The 22,007-nt window shown below is 50.1% G+C and overlaps 1 protein-coding gene across 1 annotated transcript; it reads right to left on the bottom strand.

Annotated features, from left to right (window-relative positions):
• Positions 1-373: 373 nt before the first annotated feature.
• On the bottom strand, positions 374-20,804 carry LOC123378429 (prolactin-releasing peptide-like). Its single transcript, XM_045032165.1, has 3 exons — positions 20,766-20,804; positions 2,741-2,901; positions 374-537 (listed from the first exon to the last, which is right to left on the bottom strand). The coding sequence occupies exons 2-3, from the start codon at positions 2,838-2,840 to the stop codon at positions 374-376; spliced, it is 264 nt and encodes an 87-aa protein (XP_044888100.1). The 5' UTR covers positions 2,841-2,901; positions 20,766-20,804.
• Positions 20,805-22,007: the final 1,203 nt, after the last annotated feature.

The raw sequence follows: 22,007 nt of genomic DNA, 5'->3' as shown, positions 1-22,007 counted from the left end.
TTCTACCTGCAGCTCTAGGCCCTGGATCTTTTCCTCCAGCAGCTCTATTAGGCGACACTTCATACATACATAGTACTGCTCTGGGTCCCCTGCTAGAATCTCATCTTAGATTGAGAGCAAAAGCCAGAGATGGGGGACAAACGGGGAACAGGGGAGAGAAAAAGAAAAAACAGACAAGAGGGAAATTGTCTGCAAAAATACTGGAGTTATCAACTGCTCTTTGGTTTCTATCATTTATAACCACAAAGATACTGTACATTGAAATGAGACCAAACATTTTCATTTGCCTAGAAGAGAGGCTGGGATGTGGAAGGAAGAGAGGAGAAGGGTCTTTTCTTATCATCATTCAAATTCATTCTTTGTCTTAGCCATTTCATTCATCTTGAATGGATTCACTGCTTTCTTCTAGAGGGAAGCAAGCTTGCCTGTGTCCGTAGCCTGACTTCCGGGAGCTCTCCACGACAGCTCTCCTCCAGCCAAACCGTCCCACGGGTCTGATCCCACACCCCGTGTACCAGGAAGGGTTGATATCAGGGTCTAGAAGGCAAAGGCCAGGAAGTCTTTAGAACGTGAGGCTGAGGACTAATTCTCCTGAGCATGTGTCACAGCCACCTGCTTGGGATGGAGAAGGAGGGACTTCCAGAGCTAAAACCATGGACTGGTTCAGCTGGAGTTAAAGCTCCCAAGCTATAGGCTGTGATCGCTCATATCCTCTGTGGCTCAGGCCCCGACCTGTAACATACACTTGCCAGTGGTTGCATCTGCCTTGTCATTGCCGGTGGTGAGCAGGTGGTGTGGCCTTCGCTTATTTTAAAATGACAATGTCTTTTGCACAATAATGAAGGAGGGAAGGGGGTAGCCATACAGAGGAGGGACTGGGTGACTCAGGGCATTGGGAATGGGGTGCAACCCTCTTCCCCTGTCTGGTTCCCATTGTGCTGGGCCTATGGAGAAGCACAGGACTCGATTCTCTGGGGACTGCCATCCAGCCCCTTCCACAACCACTGCTAAAAACCAACAGCAGGCACTCTGAGCCACGCAGCACAAACAGGGCCCTGCTGGGGTGACGGGAACCAAGGGCCACATTCTCAACTTGGAGCAGATCCTTTGAAATCAGTGGGGCTCCGCTCAGGGCCAGCTCCAGACCCCAGTGCGCGCTTGGGGCGGCATTTTGCCGGCAGGCGGCTCCGGCGGACCAGCGGACCCTGGCTCCGCTGATTCACAGCCGCTGAGGATCTGGCCCATGTGCTTAGTTCTCTGGCTCTGCAGTGACTCACTTGCTGACATGCGACCTGTGCGTCCTCGCGGCAGTTAGAACATGGGCTTTGTGCTATGAGCCCGTGGGGCCCCGTCATCCTGAGACTGCCGACAGCACGGTGTGTGTATAGGCTGCCCCACCACCAGAGCACCAGGCAATTCCATTGGCCCAAGCTAATTCAGGTGGGCTGGGGAGTCAGGAGAGCTGGGTTCTAACCCTGCCTGTGACCTCGAGAAAGTCACCAACCCTGTGTCTTGTGTGTTTATATTGCAAACTCCTTCAGGAAGGGCTGTTACTGCCAGGGGTGTGCCTGGCGCTTAGCACAGAGCGGCCTGATCACGTCGGGTGCCACTGGGTGCTGCCGTGACACACGTTCTAGGAAGAGATTTGCTGGACAGGCTGATTAAAAACGGCAAGTTTTTAAGTTCTGCTGTTTGGAAAGTTCCTCCAGCATTTTCCTGACCCATGGAACCTGCAACGCAGCTGGGCCAGGAAGCTCCGTCTGTAGGCCCTTGTAGGCCTTGCTGTGGAGAACGGCCTTCGGGGTGGGCGGGAGGAAGGGGGTGAAAAGATGTAAGGAATTGTTTTAGAGTGTCTGAAGTCCCTCGAAAGGACCGTTTTGAAGTCTAGCTCCTGGACTGAGCCAGAGCGGAGTGGCTGGGTGTGCGTGTGGGTGGATTGGGTTGCAGAAGATGAGAGGGAAAATGCAGAGGCAGGAGGGGGAAGCTATGCGGAGCAAGAGGGGGATTTTGGAGGGACAAGAACAAAGCCTAGATAATAAAAGAACAGAAAGCTCAGCCATCTCACGCTGCAGCCTTCTAGCCTTGCAGTAACCCGCAATGTTGCACGTTTACCGGCAGAGGGCGCTACTACACAGGACCGAGCACACAGTGGCTAGCAATGACAGCCTTAACCCAGAGGCCTTTTCAAAAACTTTTGCTGCATTTGAACAACCCCACGTGTTTGGGGTCAGGTTGGGACAAGTCCTTACACAGGTGTGTGCATGTGTGCAAGGAGACCCTGCTCCTGCCATGCCAGGCCCACGCCCGGCTGTGGTCAGTTTGCACGGGGAGGTACAGGGACCATCCCCAAGGGAGCCGGGAGGAGGCAGAGCGGCTTGAGCTGCTCTGAGGGCGGGCAGGCTTTATATGCGCACAGCGCTGCTCCTGCACCTCGGCACTACACGCTGTTCAACGCCTGGATGCTCTGGAGACTCTCCACCCTGTGACTAAACCAGGCTCTGAACACAGGCTACCACGGGTGAAAGACAGAAGAAGCCTCTCTATTAAACACTGACCCTGCCATGCCACCCACTGATACCGTCACTGACCTCCTGGGCTCTTCTGTGCTGGATCCAATTATCTGGGGAAGGGCAGAGATAACGGGGGTGGGGGGGCAGCATAGCCATTTGGGGTGGCTCTGTGCCAGTCTGCACCAGCTGAGGAGCTGGACTGGCTGCTGCAGTTACTTACAGGGACTTACTCCTGTTTTCCATGGATCGTTCGTGGAGTCGGCATTCGGCTTTGGGCAGGGCCAGACAGATGAGCAGCAGGTCCATGAAGCAGGCAGCCAGCAGTTTCATTCCCTTCAGCTCCCACAAGGCTTGTGGCTGGTGCCGGAATTTAGCAAGGTGTGAGTCCAGCCTGCAGCAACAGAGGCCAGGAGAGTTAATGAGATGGTCATCTTGGGTGGGGGTTGGGTGAGCAAATCAATCCACTCTCTGGAGAGACACTGACTGAATAACAGGAATTACAGCTGTTCCCGGGAAACTGGAGGAAAGATGGAAATGCCAATGTTTTGAAATGGGCTTTTGTTCCAAATTGGACTGAAAAGCTGAAATTTCCCGCACAATAAAAAATTCCAAGATATTTTAAATTTTGGAAGCATTAAAATGTTTTGTTTAGTTAATGTCAAAACAATACACACTATTAAATCATCAGTCTTAAATACATTACAATTAATGGTTTAATATAAAAGTCAAAACTAAACGACTCAAAATGAGGAGATTCAAAACGTTGTGTTTTGACTCTATCAAAATGAACCATTTCAACATTATCGAAACGAAACCAGAAAGTCAAAATAGTTCATTTTGGTTCTTTATGCATCAAAAATGTTGTGAGAATTGACACATTCCCGCAAAACAGCTGGACTTTGATAAAACTGCATTTTCCAATGGAAAAAATGTTCCCCTGAAAGTGTTTTGACCAGCACCAGTGGGAACAGATGCATGATCAGCATTGTCAACCACACCTTAGTCATTCAAAAGTCATGAGTCAGGTCCCTGCAAATCATGAGATCATGATCATAGAATCATAGAATCATAGAATCTCAGGGTTGGAAGGGACCTGAGGAGGTCATCTAGTCCAACCCCCTGCTCAAAGCAGGACCAAACCCAACTAAATCATCCCAGCCAGGGCTTTGTCAAGTCTGACCTTAAAAACTTCTAAGGAAGGAGATTCCACCACCTCCCTAGGTAACCCATTCCAGTGCTTCACCACCCTACTAGTGAAAAAGTTTTTCCTAATGTCCAACCTAAACCTCCCCCTCTGCAAATTGAGACCATTACTCCTTGTTCTGTCATCTTCTACCACTGAGAAGAGTCAAGATCCATCCTCTTTGGAACCCCCTTTCAGGTAGTTGAAAGCAGCTATCAAATCCCCCCTCATTCTTCTCTTCTGCAGACTAAACAATCCCAGTTCCCTCAGCCTCTCCTCATAAGTCATGTGCTCCAGCCCCCTAATCATTTTTGTTGCCCTCCGCTGGACTCTCTCCAATTTATCCACATCCTTCTTATAGTGTGGGGCCCAAAACTGGACACAGTACTCCAAATGAGGCCTCACCAGTGCTGAATAGAGGGAAATGATCACATCCCTCGATCTGCTGGAAATGCTCCTACTTATACAACCCAAAATGCCATTAGCCTTCTTGGCAACAAGGGCACACTGTTGACTCATATTCAGCTTTTCGTCCACCGTAACCCCTAGGTCCTTTTCTGCAGAACTGCTGCCCAGCCATTCGGTCCCTAGTCTGTAGCAGTGTATGGGATTCTTCCGTCCTAAGTGCAGGACTCTGCACTTATCCTTGTTGAACCTCATCATATTTCTTTTGGCCCAATCCTCTAATTTGTCTAGGTCCCTCTGTATCCTAGCCCTACCCTCCAGTGTATCAACCACTCCTCCCAGTTTAGTGTCATCTGCAAACTTGCTAAGGGTGCAGTCCACACCATCCTCCAGATCGTTAATGAAGATATTGAACAAAACCGGCCCCAGCACTGACCCTTGGGGCACTCCACTTGATACCGGCTGCCAACTAGACATGGAACCATTGATCACTACCTGTTGAGCCCGACCATCTAGCCAGTTTTCTATCCACCTTACCGTCCATTCATCCAGCCCATACTTCTTTAACTTGCTGGCAAGAATACTGTGGGAGACTGTATCAAAGCTTTGCTAAAGTCCAGAAATAGCACATCCACTGCTTTCCCCTCATCCACAGAGCCGGTTATCTCATCATAGAAGGCAATTAGGTTAGTCAGGCATGACTTGCCCTTGGTGAATCCATGCTGACTGTTCCTGATCACTTTCCCCTCCTTTAAGTGGTTCACAATTGATTCCTTGAGGACCTGTTCCATGATTTTTCCAGGGACTGAGGTGAGACTGACTGGCCTGTAGTTCCCTGGATCTTCCTTCTTCCCTTTTTTAAAGATGGGCACTACATTAGCTTTTTTCCAGTCATCCGGGACCTCCCCCGATCGCCATGATTTTTCAAAGATAATGGCCAATGGCTCTGCAATCTCATCGGCCAACTCCTTTAGCACCCTCGGATGCAGTGCATCTGGCCCCATGGACTTGTGCTCGTCCAGCTTTTTTAAATAGTCCCGAACTACTTCTTTCTCCACAGAGAGCTGGTCACCTCCTCCCCATATCGTGCTGCAGAGTGCAGCTGTCTGGGAGCTGACCTTGTCTGTGAAGACAGAGGCAAAAAAAGCATTGAGTACACTAGCTTTCTCCACATCCTCTGTCACTAGGTTCCCTCCCTCATTCAGCAAGGGGCCCACACTTTCCTTGACTTTCTTCTTGTTGCTAACATACCTGAAGAAACCCTTCTTGTTACTCCTAACATCTGCGGCTAGCTGCAACTCCAAGTGTGATTTGGCCTTCCTAATTTCACTCCTGCATGCCTGAGCAATACTTTTATACTCCTCCCTGGCTATTTGTCCAATCTTCCACTTCTTGTAAGCTGTTTTTTTGTGTTCAAGACGAGCAAGGATTTCACTGTTAAGCCAAGCTGGTCGCCTGCCATATTTACTTTTCTTCCTACACATCGGGATGGTTTGTTCCTGCAACCTCAATAAGGATTCTTTAAAATACAGCCAGCTTTCCTCGACTCCTTTCCCCGTCATGTTATTCTCCCAGGGGACCTTGCCCATCAGTTCCCTGAGGGAGTCGAAGTCTGCTTTTCTGAAGTCCAGGGTCTCTGTTCTACTGCTCTCCTTTCTTCCTTGTGTCAGGATCCTGAACTCGACCATCTCATGGTCACTGCCTCCCAGGTTCCCATCCACTATTGCTTCCTCTACTATTTCTTCCCTGTTTGTGAGCAGCAGGTCAAGAAGAGCTCTGCCCCTAGTTGGTTCCTCCAGCACTTGCACCAGGAAATTGTCCCCTACACTTTCTAGAAACTTCCTGGATTGTCTCTGCACTGCTGTATTGATCTCCCAGCAGATATCGGGGTGATTAAAGTCACCCATGAGAACCAGGGCCTGTGATCTAGCAACTTCTGTTAGTTGCTGGAAAAAGCCTCGTCCACCTCATCCCCCTGGTCTGGTGGTCTGTAGCAGACTCCCACCACGACATTACCCTTGTTGTTCATACTTCTAAATTTAATCCAGAGACTCTCAGGTTTTTCTGCAGTTTCATACTGGATCTCTGAGCAGTCATACTCCTCTCTTACATACAAGGCAACTCCCCCACCTTTTCTGCCCTGCCTGTCCTTCCTGAACAGTTTATATCCATCCATGACAGTACTCCAATCATGTGAGTTATCCCACCAAGTCTCTGTTATTCCAATTACATCGTAATTCCCTGACTGTGCCAGGACTTCTAGTTCTCCCTGCTTGTTCCCCAGGCTTCTTGCATTTGTGTATAGGCATGTAAGATAACTCACTGATCGTCCTGGTGTCCCAGTATAGGGCAGGAGCCCTCCCCTCTTGCACTCACCTACTTGTGCTTTCTCCTGATATCCCACTACCTCACTTACCTTAGGGCTTTGGTCTCCTTCCCCCGGTGAACCTAGTTTAAAGCCCTCCTCACTAGGTTAGCCAGCCTGCTTGCAAAGATGCTCTTCCCTCTCTTCGTGAGGTGGAGCCCGTCTCTGCCTAGCAATCCTTCTTCTTGGAAGACCATCCCATTGTCAAAGAATCCAAACCCTTCTCTCCGACACCATCTGCGTAGCCATTTGTTGATTTCCACGATTCGACGGTCTCTACCCTGGCCTTTTCCTGCCACAGGGAGGATAGACGAGAACACCACTTGCGCCTCAAACTCCTTTATCCTTCTTCCCAGAGCCACATAGTCTGCAGTGATACGCTCAAAGTCATTCTTGGCAGTATCATTGGTGCCCACGTGGAGAAGCAGGAAGGAGTAGCGATCCGAGGGCTTGATGAGTCTCGGCAGTCTCTCCGTCACATCGTGAATCCTAGCCCCTGGCAAGCAGCACACCTCTCGGTTTTCCCGGTCAGGGCGGCAGATAGATGACTCAGTCCCCCTGAGGAGAGAGTCCCCGACCACCACCACCCTCCTCCTCCTCCTCTTGGGAGTGGTGGTCGTGGAACCCCCATCCGTAGGACGGTGCATCTCATGCCTTCCAATCAGTGGAGTCTCCTTCTGCTCTGTTCCCTCAGATGTATCCTCCACTCCACTCTCTGCACTAGTACCTGCGGAGAGAACATGAAAACTGTTGCTCACCTGCATCTGTGTTTCTGGTACATGGATGTTTCTGGTACTCTTTCCTCTTCTGGATGTCACATGCCGCCAGTTATCCTCGCTGGCCTTCTGTCCCCGCTGCGTAGCCTGCTCTGAATCTGCAGAACATTGTGCCTGCTGAAGCTGATCCTGATGTCTATCCAGGAAATCCTCATTTTCTTTTATGGAACGCAGGGTTGATATTCGTTTCTCCAGACCTTGAATTTTCTCTTCCAATATGGAGATCAGCTTGCACTTTGTACAGACAAAGTTGCTTCTATCCTGTGGAAGGACGACAAACATGGCGCATCCTGTGCAGGTCAGAACAGCGGATCGCTCAGCATCCATAGTCTCTTCCTTCTAAGAGCTTCCTTACTTGTGGCAGGAGCTACTCAGACACCTGTGAGAGTGGGGCCTCAGTAGGCTCCCTCCAGGCGAACTCCCAGGCAAACTCTTTCTGTTTGCCTCTCTGCTGTTCGCTGCACGTTTCTTTTATATATACACGTTTATTTTATTTGCCGGTCTGGTTTCTGAGCTGCTATAGTGCACTTGGGTTATATTTTCAAGCTTTTCTCCTCAGCCAGTAGAACGAAAAACCATTTTTGATGAAAGCCAAGGCTCTCGTGCGATCTCTGGATTCCGAAAACTGGATAAAACATCTCGAGAGTTGGCATCACTCTAAGCAGTGAGTGAGTAGTTGCCTTTTTGGAGCTGCAACTAAACCTGAGACCTAAACTTACTTGTGAAACCACACACAGGTGCACACCTGAGTGTCTCCTCTGTGGGCATGTAACAGGGCGGCTTGCCTGGGTTCTAGAATGTGGGCTAAGCCAGGCCGGAGTACAAGAGGAGCCTCACCTGAGTGGATGCAGGTGATTTAATATAAGAGGCAGCAGGATGCGGCAGGTGTGTGGCTGGTTGAGAGGGAGGAAGGAGCAGGAGGGCAAGCAAAGTTGCCAGAGGGCTGAGAACTCGCAGCTTTGGGTACAAGACTCTCTGGAGTGTTTAAGGGGCCCATAAGGGTCTATTAGAGGCAAGACACTGCAGAGGCATCCCTGGCCACAAGGGGGTGCTTGCGCGGCAGCAACACTATAGGGCAGAAAAGGGCAGTGAAAGGGCTGCAAGCCGTACCACCAGAGTGACACATGCACCGATGTCTTGAGCTGGTAACTGCATCTGTGTCATGGGTCCAAGGAGCTGGCTGGGGTAGAGGCAGGTGCTGTGGGAGGGGCAAAGGGGGCAGTGGGCAGGCCAGCATTGTCCCATCCATTTGCATTGCTCATGGCAGAGATGTAACACAGCCAGGGCTAATACGTTTCTGCTGCCCATCTATCCATAAAGCTGCGGAGTAGCTGCTGGCTTTGGAAGTGCTGGCAGTGCGGCCACTGGGGAGATCCATGGCATTTGGTCCCTCCATCAGGGGTGTCGGTAGGAGTGAATGCCCTTGGCCCAGAGTTTTGAGAGTACTCTGCCCTGGAGATGACTGAGCCCTGCACCAAAAGCTACATATTTTGAAGGCACCAAGGACCATAAAAACTCTCTGAGCCCTCGTCATCTCTGGCCTCGATCCTGCAACCTCCTTTCCTGGCCTCCCCGACAGCCAGATCAAGCCCCTCCTGTCTGACGGCTGGGATTGTCTTCTCACCTTCTAGCTATGACCACGTCACCCTGCTTCCCTGCAGTCGGTTTGCTTCCACCCCCCGCCCACTGCCCCCGAGCATCGCTTATTAAAAACTTTAAAAATGAATGCTGCATAATGTGGCATTGCTCATTAGAATTAATACACGTTCAGCTTGAAAATGTATTAATTTAATTATTTAGTCTACATATTTAATGAAAATAAATGGATAACCTGACAGCGTTGATATTGTTCTTGTTTTCACTTTTCACAACATAGCCTGGATCTTCAAATAAATCACATACCTTATCCACAAGGCACTGTCACAAAGTAACACGTTAGAATTTATTTTTCCGCGCTTTCAGTTTAGCAAATTTAGAAACAAGTTCCTCCAAGTTAATGCTGCGAGCAATGTCATGTTCTATTGACAAGGTCGAGAGCCCAACAAGTCTTTGTTGCAACATTGATGTTCTCATGTATATTTTTATCAACTTGAGCTTCGAGAAGCTTCGCTCACCACTGGCCACAGAAACTTGGAGAGTCAAGAGGATGTGAAGAGCAATAACTGTGTTGGGGACACTATCTGTCAGTTTATTTGTGCATATGAAGTTCAATACATCTTGCGGTGATGCACTCTTTTGGACTCGTCGTGCAATAGCTTGCAATTCATTGCACAAGTCAAAGGCATCAATATCTTTGGATTCACCATATTGCAAAGCTTGCTCCAGATTCAAGCAATGTTCCATAATTTGCTTTGTTGTTGTATTTTGAAAACTGTAAACATCATATAGGAAGCCAAATACTGAACTAATTTGCTGCATCAATGTGAATCTTTCTTCAGCTGAAGGTATAGCTGTGTTGATGACTGCAAAGTAAAAGTTCACTTTGAATTTTTCTTTCAGATTATAAATAGGTTCGTCATCTGCTTCATATGTGAACTGCGTCCTCCTTTTTCTAATACGGATTGGATCTGGTTCCAAAAGTGCCGGTACAGCCAACTCCTCCACAAGTTCACCTGCATCTACCATCGTTTTCTCAAAGTCTGCGTCACTTCTGTGGCCTACAAGAAACGTCTTGGTTTCTCCAAGCCCCAAGTCACAGTGCAATTGCAACAGGGCAATGGGAGTGTGTCGCCAGTCCGTCCTGCGCCCAGGCTGGGGAGTTGAATGCTGGGATCTCGCTCTGGCAGGGGGCGAGGGGCAGGCAGGACTGTGAGGCAGAGTGTGCGTGACCCTCACACCAAAGCAGAGTCGGGAGAGTAGAAAGCTGGGGCACAGGGAGGTGGGTTAAAGCGGCTTAGCCGCCTCTCCATGCAAGAGAGCCTACAGAGCTGCCAGCCGTGGCCTCCCTCCCTTCTCTCCCCAGGGAGCAGAGCCTCTGCCCTGGAAAACCTGCAGCTGGTTCTCTGAGGAGCATGCCATGCAAGCCGGCCCCAGCTGCACTGCACTGACAGCACAGCTCAGCCCCAGCTAGGGGGACCAGACAGCAAATGTGAACAATCGGGACGGGGGTTGGGGGTAATAGGAGCCTATATAAGAAAAAGACCCCAAAATCAGGACTGTCCCTATAAAATTGGGACCTCTGGTCACCTTAGCCCCAGCAGGGGTCTTACACTCCCCCCCCCCCCGCCCCCAAGCTGCTCCACTCTCCTTCTGGCTCTTGCTGTGCAATCTACTACAAGACAGAGGAGCTACTTCTGCAATAAGGTACCTACCAACACAGGAATCTGTACAAAGAGTGAGTCACAGTCAAAGGACTTCACATGGCAGGAGTCAGAGAGCAATTGGGACTTCCCTGGTTTTCTAAATGGCAGGAGACAGGAGTCAGAGAGCAACTCACTGGGAGCTGGTTCTTTTCACCTCCTCCTCCCTATAGTCTGCGATCTAATCAAAGAACTTCCCTGGCTTCCTAAATGGCAGTAGTTGGAGAGCAATTCACTGGGAGCTGGTTCTTATCACCGCCCTAGAGTCTGCGATCTATTCAATCGCTGGTTTGTAAATGGCAGGAGAGCAATTCATTGGGAGCGGAGTTCTTACCTACATCCTCCCTACAGTCTGCGATCTGCAGCCTGAGCCTGCGTCTATTTTTAGGCACCGGCTTTTTAGCACCCCCCAGATCTCAGCGCCCTAAGCGGCTGCCTAACTTGCCTAGTGCTTCCACCGGCCCTGGGTCTGTCTTGTCGTAAGTTGGGCCCTTACCCTGCAAGCGGCTGTGTGTGACCAGAACCCTGCAGCTGTGTGGAGCTGCAGCGAGTTCACCACGGCATTGTGTGGCCAGGGTCAGGACCTCAGACCGAGTTCCTCGGGACATGGTCTGTCTTTTACCGTGTGTTTGCCACAAAGGGGCTGTGATCTGATTGAGGGCCATGGGCACATAAAGAATCCAAGACACCTCTTCTGAGCACAGCTAGAGGCATCTCAAGATCTTAAGGATCATAGCACAACTCTCCCACTCCGTCCATCTCCTGATGTGCTACCTGGAAAAGCTTGAAGTCAGGGAACAACCACAGCCACTATACTGTCCTAAGCTGACTGTCAATTCCCAATGTGTGTAGACTCATAGGCTCTAAGGCCAAAAGGAACCATCACCATCAAATAGTCTGACCTCCTGCCCATTGGAGGCCCCACAACCTCACCCACCCAACTCCTGTGATATTTATGAAGCACCAACAAAGTGCTTTGGCTATAAATAAAACACTCCTGTCATCTTCCCCACCCCCTCCGCTGTTTATTTTTCTGCCTTCCTCTCTAGGAGCAAGGGGTGAACTCCTGCCCCTCTAGCCATGGTTATTGGAAGTGGGAACAAAATGTTTTCCCCATTCCATAAAAGTATTTCAATGTTTACATTTTTCCCCAGCCTGACTCAGGATGAGAAGTCAAAATCTCAAAAATGTCCTGAACTGAAAATTTGGGGAAAAAAATCAGTTTGGGTCAATCAAAATGTTTCATTTTGATCATTTCAGAGTGTTTTATTTTAGTTTTGACCCTTAATTTTTTAAATTATCGCTAGCTGAAATTTTGAAATGAAAAGTTGTTTAGGAATCAGAACTTTGCATTTCAAAAAATGCCAAAAGGAAACATTTTGAACATTTTCAAAAAAAGTCAAGTCAAGAAATTAATCAAAACTGACCCTTTTGCATGAGAAATTTTGGTTTTTGAGAAATCAGCATGTTCTGATGACAAACACTGAGTAAAAAACCATTCCCGACTAGCTCTGATTGCTATTCCTTTTCGTATAATCCTTGGTGAATGACAATAAGACATTGTAAGAAAAGAATTGCTTTGAAAAGCTTCTTGGTCTGTTACTTCTGTTCATTGTTATTTTCTATCCAAGTTACTGACCTGCTTAAAACACTGAAGTGGTTCAGAAATAGACAGATGTCTTCATCCTAGGAAATAAATGACCAAGTCATCTGGCTGCACGAGGCGTCAACACAAGTGTAAGTGTTCATTGTAACCTGCAGTCTCAGTGGCAAGTCCTTCTACCTTGTTAATTCTTTCCCTAGCACATCAGAGAGGGCGTTTTGGAAGCCATTTCTTATTGATGTGAATAAAAAGGAAACTCATGCTGGGGGGTGGGGCGGGAGGCAGGCTGTCATTTAATGAAGCAATGGATAGAAAAATATAGGGGAAGCTGTAGAGGATCCAAGCTCTGGCCCAATGAACCCACGTGCATGACTAAGGCCAGCAGCACTTGAAGCTGGGTGGGCTAGTGGTGAGACCATTGGGCTGGGGCCCAGAACTGGTAGATTTCTGGTTCTGGTTCTATCACTGACCCTTGCCAGGCCCTTACGCTCTTTAGTCCTCACTTTCCTGTCTATCAAACAGGCATCACAATACTTCCTGACAGCATGTTCTGAGGCCTAATGAAGGTTTGTTCAGCACGCTGAGATCCTTGGAGGGTGGGCGGGGCTGTACACCCGCAAACTATTGTTCTGAATTACGCTTGGAAATCCATGTAATTGGATGATGCCATGAAGGTGTTCGGTGGGGACGGCTACCTACTGAAAGCTGTGCCTGGGGAAGGAGCCACGCAGTTCCCAGTGACACCGAAGGCAACTGTCAGCCTGACTCCTCCTGCACCCCTAGACAAGGGCGGCTCCAGCCCCCAGCACGCCAAGCGCGTGCTTGGGGCGACATGCCACGGGGGGCGCTCTGCCAGTCGCTGGGAGGGCGGCAGGCGGCTCCGGAGGACCTCCCGCAGGTGTGCCTGCTGAGCGTCCGCTGGTCCCGCGGCTTCGATGGAGCATCCGCAGGCACGTGTGCGGGAGGTCCACCGGAGCCGCGGGACTGGTGACCGGCAGAGCGCCCCCCGCGGCGTGCTGCTGTGCTTGGGGCGGCGAAATCGCTAGAGCCGCATCTGCCCCTACGTCTGACACTGCAGTCACTGGAGCTCTCGGGCCCAGCCCAAAGCCCACTGAGGGTATGTCTACACTACAAGACTATTTCGAATCAATTTAAGTCGAATTTGTGGAATCGACCTTATGAAGTCGAATTTGTGTATCCACACTAAAAACACTAATTCGACTGTGTGAGTCCACAGTAACGGGGCCAGCGTCGAATTTGGAAGCGGTGCACTGTGGGAAGCTATCCCACAGTTCCCGCACTCCCCGCTGCCCATTGGAATTCTGGGATTTCCCCCCAATGCCTGCTGGGGGAAAAATGTGTCGAGGGTGGTTTTGGGTAACTGTCATCACTGAACCGTCAATCACGCCCTCCCTCCCTCCCCGAAAGCGCCTGCGGGCAATCTGTTCATGCACTTTTCTGCTCAGTGACAGCACGGGCACCACAGCACTGCGAGCACGGAGCCCGTGGCAGTTATGGCCGTTGTCAACGCCTCGCACTTTATCGTCCACCTCTTCCACAGTCAGCTGCTGAGAAATCGGGCTACTTTTCAATGGTGCTGCGAGCACTGGTGGACCATGGGGGACGTTTTACCAACATCAACGTCGGGTGGCCAGGCAAAGTTCATGACGCGCGTGTTTTCAGGAACTCTGCTCTGTTTAGACGCCTGCAGGAAGGTAGTTTCTTCCCGGACCACAAAATAACTCTTGGGGATGTGCAGATGCCTATAGTGATCCTCGGGGACCCAGCCTACCCGCTAATGCCCTGGCTCGTGAAGCCCTATGGAGGCACCTTGCACAGCGACAAGGAACTCTTCAAGTACCAGCGAGCAGCGAGCAGCGTGACCTGTGACTGTTCAGTTTCTTTACAGAGAAGCTGAACCTGCCCCTGTTTCTTTACCAAGTTACTGTTGACCAGCATCTGCAGTTACATACCCCGTCCACCCCGCTTCCCCCACTTCCAACACACGTTTAAAAATAAAATACATGTTCCACTGTAACTTTACAAAGGTTTCTTTATTGATGACTTTGCATTAAAGGGTTGAAACTGGGACGCAGACTGTGCTGGGTAGGGTGTGCGGTGATGTAAAGACCACCTCTAAACTCGAGGAATGACAGGCTCCTGCTCCCAGAGCGGTCTGCAGTGCCGGACTGGTTGTTTCAACGGAGCCTGCCATCCCTCCTTTTTGGGACTCTGTGTGCGGGGGCTATGTGGCCTTGTGGCGGGGGAGGACGGATACAGATTCCTCTGCTGCGTGGCTCTGTGGTCCAGGACAGGGACCGTTGCATGAGATCTGTAACCCCCCTCCCCCGCTACAAAGTCACGTAGCGGGGGAGGGGGGTTACAGAACCTGCAAACCACACAGAACCTGCACAGAACCTGCAAACCACCTCCCATACCGACCAGGGTGCCTACTGACTGCACTGTGTGTGTGACCTGCTGCTGATCCTGCCCCCGTCTCTGTACCCTGCTTAAGGTGACTGTCCTATGCAATACCCTACCCCCTTCCCCACCCACCCCTTTAAACGCAGCGTTGTGTAAAAAAGCATGACGGAAACAGTAATTAACAGCAAAGTATTTTTAATAATTAACCAGACAGTCAGGGGATGAAACTGGGATTGGGGCTAGGGTGAGTCAGGAAGGGAAGGAATTCTCAAAAATTACGGTATGAGAGCTTTTGGGTACTTGAGCACTCTGCTGGGGTGCAGTGACAGTTTTCACGGCCCCTGGCGCCACTCCTTCTGGTTACTTTGGGTGACGGGAGGTATGGGACTTTGTGGCGGGGGAGGGCGGTTGCAGATACACTGCAGGGGGGCTCTGTCCTCCTGGCTGCGGTCCTGCAGAACATCCACAATGCGCCGGAGCGTGTCCGTTTGCTCCCTCATTAGTCCAAGCAGCGTTTGAGTCGCCTGCTTGTCTTCCTCACGCCACCTCTCCTCCCGTTCGCTGTGTGAGCGCTGCTGCTGAGAGAGGGTCTCCCTCCACTGGCTCTGCTGGTCCGCCTCGGCTCGGGAGCACCCCATAACTTCAGCGATCATCTCGTCCCGTGTCTTTCTCTTTCGCCGCCTAATCTTTGCCAGCCTCTGTGAGGGGGATGCTGTGGCAGGTCTGGAGACAGTCGAAGCTGTGTGATGGGAAAGAGGGAGTGAATTCCTTGCAAAGATACATTTCTGCGAACAATGAACACAGTCTAGTCTGTGTCTGTGAACACCACCATGCACAGCACCTATCTTGTCCGCACTCCTGCAGCAGGCAATCCGGAAAGCATAAACTCTGCCCCTGTTCTACCCCATCGCAGTGTCCCCCAACCCTTGCACTTCTGGGTTGAGATCCCAGTGCGTGATGGTGCAAATTTCATTGTTGCGGGTGGTTCTGGGTAAATATAGTCAGTCATTCCTTCCTCCGGGAAAGCAATGCCAGACAATCATTTCGAGCCCATTTTCCCTGGATTGCCCTGGCATACGCCATAGCGTGGCAACCATGGAGCCTGTTTTGCCTTTTGTCACTGTCACCGTATGTGTACTAGATGCCGCGGACAGAGGCAATTCAGCAGCGCTACACTGCAGCATTCATTTGCTTTTGCATGACAGCAGAGATGGTTATCAGCCATATTGCACCATCAACCACGCCAATGTAAATTGGCAAGGTGATGACGGGTAGCTGTCCTATTGCACTACACCTTCTGCTGCTGTCATAGGTGCCCCTGGCTGAGATTGGCCGGGGGCGCAAAAGACAAAACTGGGAATGACTCCCCGAGTCAATCCCTCCTTTATGGTATCTAAAAATAGAAACAGTCCCGCCTAGAATATGGGGCAACTGTACTAGGGTTTTAGTGTATCAGAGAACTACAGAACACAGCCGCTCTGTGTCAGATCCCACAGGAATGACGAGCTGCGTGCCATTCACAGGGGGTGCCCCTGCAACAACCCTACCTGTTGCTTCCCTCCTCCTCCAGCCTTCCTGGGCTACCGTTGTAGTGTCCCCCCATTTGTATGCTGAAGTAATAAGGAATGCAGGAATAAGAAACAGTGACTTGTTAGGGAAATGAAATGAGGGTAAGGCAGCCTCCAGCTGCTATGATAGTCCAGGCATTACAGAATCTTTTCTTTACACATGAAGGGCGGGGGCTGATGGAGCTCAGCCTCCTGTTGCTATGATGAAGACGGTTAGCAGGCCGTCTACTTATGGGCTGATGATGAGGACAGGTAGCAGTCCTATTGCACTACATCATCTACCGCAAGGCTGATGATGAGGACGGGTACCAGTCGTTTTGCACCATCAGTCACCCATGAGGCGGGGGAGGGGGGGCGAGGATGCTACCGTAGCGTGCCGCAGCATCGCGTCTACCAGCAGCATTCAGTACACATAGGGTGACATTTACAAGAGTCAAGAGACGATTTCTTTCCCTTTTCCTTCTGGGGGTGGGGGGTGGCTGTACATTGACGAGCTATGCCCTGAACCACCGCGGACCCTGTGTTTGACCCTAGAAGCATTTGGAGCTCAGCCAAGAATGCAAATGATTTTCGGACACAGCGGGAACTGTGGGATAGCTTGCGTCCTCAGCCCCCCCCTCCCTCCTTCCCTCCATGAGCGTCCATTTGATCCTTCGGCTTCCCGTTACGCTTGTCACGCAGCAGCGTGCTGACTCTCTGCTACGCCGTCTGTCCGGAGATTTTTTTAAAATACTTTGGACCAGGCGTAACATTATGGTAATTTTCCTAATTAGATGCAGGAGTCGCCAAGCGAGATCGCCCTGAGGAGGGTCACTGAAGGAGATAGAGAGCGCATGCTGCGTGAAAGCCAGCACAAACCAGGGGCCTATGCAGCCGTGCTCGGGGAGGCAATGCTCCCTGAGTACCTCATGAAAGCCTGGCGGGGAAAAGTGTGCTACCACGGAGCACCCAATAAGGCATCTCTCCCCAGGAACCTCCTGCGGAGGCTTTTCGATTACCTCCAGGAGAGCTTCCTGGAGATCTCCCAGGAGGATTTCTGATTTATCCCCATATATCTAGAGACCTCCTTTTCACATACTTCAGATTCCTGTGATATTAAGAATAAAAGTTTACATGTTTAAAGCACTTACCGAGTGATCCTTCCCCTGATTCAGGGTCCGGGTTAACGGCCGGGGAGGGTTGGTAGGGGATCTCCGTGAGGGTGATGAAGAGATCCTGGCTGTCAGGGAAACCAGCGTTGTAAGCGCTCTCGCCTGCCTCGTCCTCCACAAACCCTTCCTCATCTTCCCCGTCCGCGAACATCACCGAGGAACTGGCCGTCGACACTGTCCCATCGTCAGAGTCCACGGTCACTGGTGGGGCAGTGGTGGCAGGCTCCATAGCGTCCGTTTGCCGCTTTGATTTTTTGGTAGCCTTGTCTGGGGTCCTTGATTTTCACGCGGCGCTGCGTTGCATCCCGCCTGTATCCTCTGTCTCTCATGGCTTTGGAGACCTTCTCGTAGGTCTTTCCATTCCGTTATTTGGAGCGCAGGTCCGAAAGCACAGACTCATCGCCCCACACACCGATCAGATCCAAGAGTTCCCGGTCAGTCTATGCTGGGTCCCTCTTTCTATTCAGAGATTACATGAACTCCTCTGCTGGAGAGCTCTGCATTGCTGCCGGTGCTGCTGAGCTCGCCCCGATGTCCAACCACGAAATGAGATTCAAACTGTCCAGACAGGAAAAGGAATTCAAATTTTCCCGGGGCTTTTCCTGTGTGGCTGGTCAGAACATTGAAGCTCGGACTGCTGTCCAGAGCGTCAACAGAGTGGTGCACTGTGGGATAGCTCCCGGAGCTACTAAGTTCGATTTGCATCCACACCTAGCCTAATTCGACATAGCCATGTCGAATTTAGTGCTACTCCCCTCGTCGGGGAGGAGTACAGAATTCGAACTAAAGAGCCCTCTATGTCGAATTAAATGGCTTCCTGGTGTGGACGGGTGCACGGTTAATTCGAATTAACGCTGCTAAATTCGAATTAAAGTCCTAGTGTAGACCAGGCCTGAGAGTCTTTCCATGGATGTCAGCAGGCCCTTAGCGGGCATCCTAAGAAGGGTTTCAGGTGCCTTAGTGAAGGGCTGGAAGTCAGGTGCTTTAGGACTTGTCTGCACTTCAAATGCTACAGCAGCACAGTTGTTGCACCGCTGTAGCACTTTGGTGTAGACAGGAGAGATTCTCCCATCGGTGTAGTTAATCCACCTCCCTGAGAGGTGGTAGCTAGGTTGATGGTTCCGGCAACCTAGCACTGTTTACACGGGAATTTAGGTCAGCTTAACTACCTGTGGAAGGGTGTGCATTTTTGACACCCCTGAGCAACGTGAGCTGGGTTGAGCTAATTTCCTAGTTTAGAGTAGCCCTTAGTTGCCACCTCCTTATTTCTCTGAATCGCGAGCCATTAATTCCTATGAGCTGCAGGAGCACCCCTTTGGGAGAGCAGGATGAGTCCCGTGACAGAGCCGCATAAGCCCTGACTCTCAAACCTGTAACTGGCCGAGCCGTCAGTGGATGGCGGCCCTAGGCTGGATTTGCGTTTACTCCGATGCCTCCCACCACCGAGCTGGTGTGTGGTTTCAATTTGTCAGCGTGATTTACTCTGACAAAGTCACATAGCCCTCCCCCTTGCCGGGAATCACCCTGGGACTCCAGGTAGAAACGAAGTGACTCTGTTTGGCAATCTCTCACCAGAAAGGCCAGCTGATTGCAGTTATAGCGCTGCTAGCAGGCTGCTGAGTTTGACCCTTATAGCAGCAAATATCCAATGGAAGGAAATGTGGTAATCGTTATAGAAACTTCTGTCCATCCACACCTGTTCTTTTTCCCTGGGCTGTAGCACCATTGATCGCCTCCTTTTTAGCCCTCATGGTTTCTCTGCTGCATGTGGCGATAATTGTACATGAAGTTATGCACCCGCCGCTGTGTGCACTCCATTTTAAAATGTGAAATTCTGTGCTAAGGATAACAGATGCATTCTGGCACCTTTGGAGAGACGGACTCTGAGCACTGAGGTTTCTTCACACCCCTTATGGCACAATTTACACCGTGCTTCTTACGTTCTCGTTTAAATTGATGGCATCCATGCAGCCGAACATACCGGGCATGGGAGTCAAAACTCCTCACCAGTGCTTCCCCGTACAAGTGGCAGGCTCTCACTGCATTGCCCTCAGCATTGAAGTGGAGTATGGACATTTAAAACACTGCCACTGGAGCCGATGCTCTAGGAATGAGAGTGGGATCTGGCTGCAGGTTCCGCTGCATTTGTCCATTGCCCCATTCAGTACAAAGACAGACTTTTGGGCAGTCCACACCCCACTGCTGCAGGACATGGCCCGGGGACACCAGTCAACGTGCAGATGTTTAGGTGGTAACTCTGAGTATCAGTGGAAGAACAGCATTCCCACCCAGCCCATTACTAGTTCCTACGGCTCCTGGGAGGCTCAAGTGTCATATAGTTGACCTCTCAATGACAGTGATGCCACCTGTGGCTGTTATAGCTTGAGCAGAGTGCTCAGTTCAATCAAAAGGCCATTTCCCCCTGCAAAGTGCGAGACCTGAACATCCAAGCCAGGCTCTGAAAATCAAAGGGCTTTTTACATCAGCAATAAAGATTCTGCCATCAGGACGTCCAGAATTTGGCAATTTTGCCACAGATGCAACAGACAGAAGGGACTCCACCTTGCTTTTCCAGAGCTGGCTCAATCTGCAGTGGGAACTTCATGCAAAAACTGGATCAGCGAAGGAAGCAGCTGTGACCTAAAACACACAGGGCACAGTTTTTAAAACCGAGTGCACCCAGCTGCGGGTGCCTAACGTCATGCACAATAAACACCCTTGCGGGTGATAATACGATCCAAACTGAACGCATCATTTTACTCTTTTCTGGGTTCCCCACTTTTTTTTCCAGTTGGGTTTTACAAGATGTCTCATGGGTCTTAAACAATTTGGTTAATATTTGAGTATAAATGCACAGGCTAGATGCCTAACATGTCCAGTGTTGTTTTCTTCCACCCCCTGGAATTCAGGAGCTAACCGAGCATGTACAACCTACAAGGGATGAGAGGTATTGTTTCAGACATTCTTAGCATCGGCTGCAGACTCAGACAAAGTCAGTTTTACTTTGCAGGCCTTTTGAAAATTCTAAAGCTCTGAACTGAATCAACAGAAAATACCTGTTTTGCCATGCAAACAACATTGTAGTAGCGGTTATAGTTCAGTCATGGGAAATAAGCTCAAAGGCTTGGACTGTGTATGGAGACTTGCCTTTCATTGCAGGCTTCACGTACTTTCAGCAAAGAGCACTTTATGGGAAATACAGTTTGCTGAACTTGTAACACTGCTCTCATGGATGGATAGCACACAGACATTCATGTGCAGAAAAACTCACACTAAAAATTCAAACATGCTAACAAGCACATGGCCACAGCACGCAAGGGTCACTGCATGAAAACACCTAGCTGCGTCCCCAAGATAACACATCACACAAGCAAACAAAGAGTGGAGGGGAAAAACAGTGGATCCAAATAAGGTGCAGTTCAAACCCTTTCGCCTCAGCCACGAGTGTGTGGCTGGCACACAGACATGCTAAAGTACTTACTGTGTGTCAAGCAGGAGTTCTGGAGTGCGATGCTGTTTCCTTCCTACGATGATTGGACTCTGTGAGCCAAAGAGCCCCTGTTTGCCTGTTTTCTGCCTTTCCTTAGTACTGATGTCACAGACAAAGCCAGCCCTGGACAAAGCCAGGGCATTTTCACGTCAGCTCCCCTCCCCATAACCCATTATGTTAATTTGTATCAAATCAAGAAAGGGATTTTCATGACTCATGAGGGTGCCTATTTTATCTTGGGATTCTAATATTTTCTTCATTTGGACAAATCAGATAGCTTGGAAATACGCTAATCTTTCCCCCACATGGGCCATTATTTCCCACGTAAGGAGCTGGACCTCATCAGGGAATGTATGTTGTGCAGACGCATTCCACAAGGCGCACACTGGTACGTATCTGCATGTGGTTGCTGAATTAAGCTACAGTGGTGTAAATCCCACTTGGTGCTTCTATGTTAGGAGTTTGTATCAGTGTCAATTTCTTTACTGCCGACAAGCCTGTACAGTTCCTACATCCCAAACCTAGGCCCAGGCCCGTCCACTCCATTGGGGGTCAGCCCAGCACCCTGAGGGTCGCTCAAAGTGTCCAGTTCAGGTACTGACCAGCCCCAAATTTTGTCATTTCCTACCCATCTGGAGCTCCTCAGTTTGGGGCACGGTCACTGGCTTAGCAGATTTCCCTCTGTCTCTGTGTCCAATTCAGTCAGTCCATCTCTCTCAGGCTGTCATCTCCCAAAGGGGCGGGGGAAAACATGCTGGAGAAGGAGGCCTGTTCGTGTCTGTAGCGGAGGGACAAAATGACATGGCTGGGATATTGACCGCCTGTGGAAATCTGTCTTCAGCAAGAGAGACAATGAGAAGATGTTTGGGCAATTAATAAGAAATGGCGACATGTTATAAACATAAACAGCATGTCCCACTTAGCATCAAAGTGGGTCCAAGTAGTTAAAATTGCTCCTGCCAGCGAGGCCAGTCCTGCCGTCCGCAATAATGATTTTTCGGTTTGCTTTGCTGATTTTTTGTGTGTGTGCAAAACTGCCAGTGAAGCAAAGAGTCAGTTATTTGCCCAATACTAAGTGCAACTAAATAGGCTCCAGTGGTGAGAGTATCAATTTCCAAGGAGCAATTCCTTTTCTTTCATAACAACCATGGCTATTCTGGTCCGGAAACAGTCAATGTGGACATGACTGACATCCATGCCTAAGAGCTATTAAAGTGGCTGGGCATCTGGATC

This window comes from Mauremys mutica, chromosome 10 (assembly GCF_020497125.1).
Source record: "Mauremys mutica isolate MM-2020 ecotype Southern chromosome 10, ASM2049712v1, whole genome shotgun sequence".
Lineage (NCBI taxonomy): Eukaryota > Metazoa > Chordata > Testudines > Geoemydidae > Mauremys > Mauremys mutica.
This window is presented reverse-complemented; position numbering and strand designations above follow the sequence as displayed.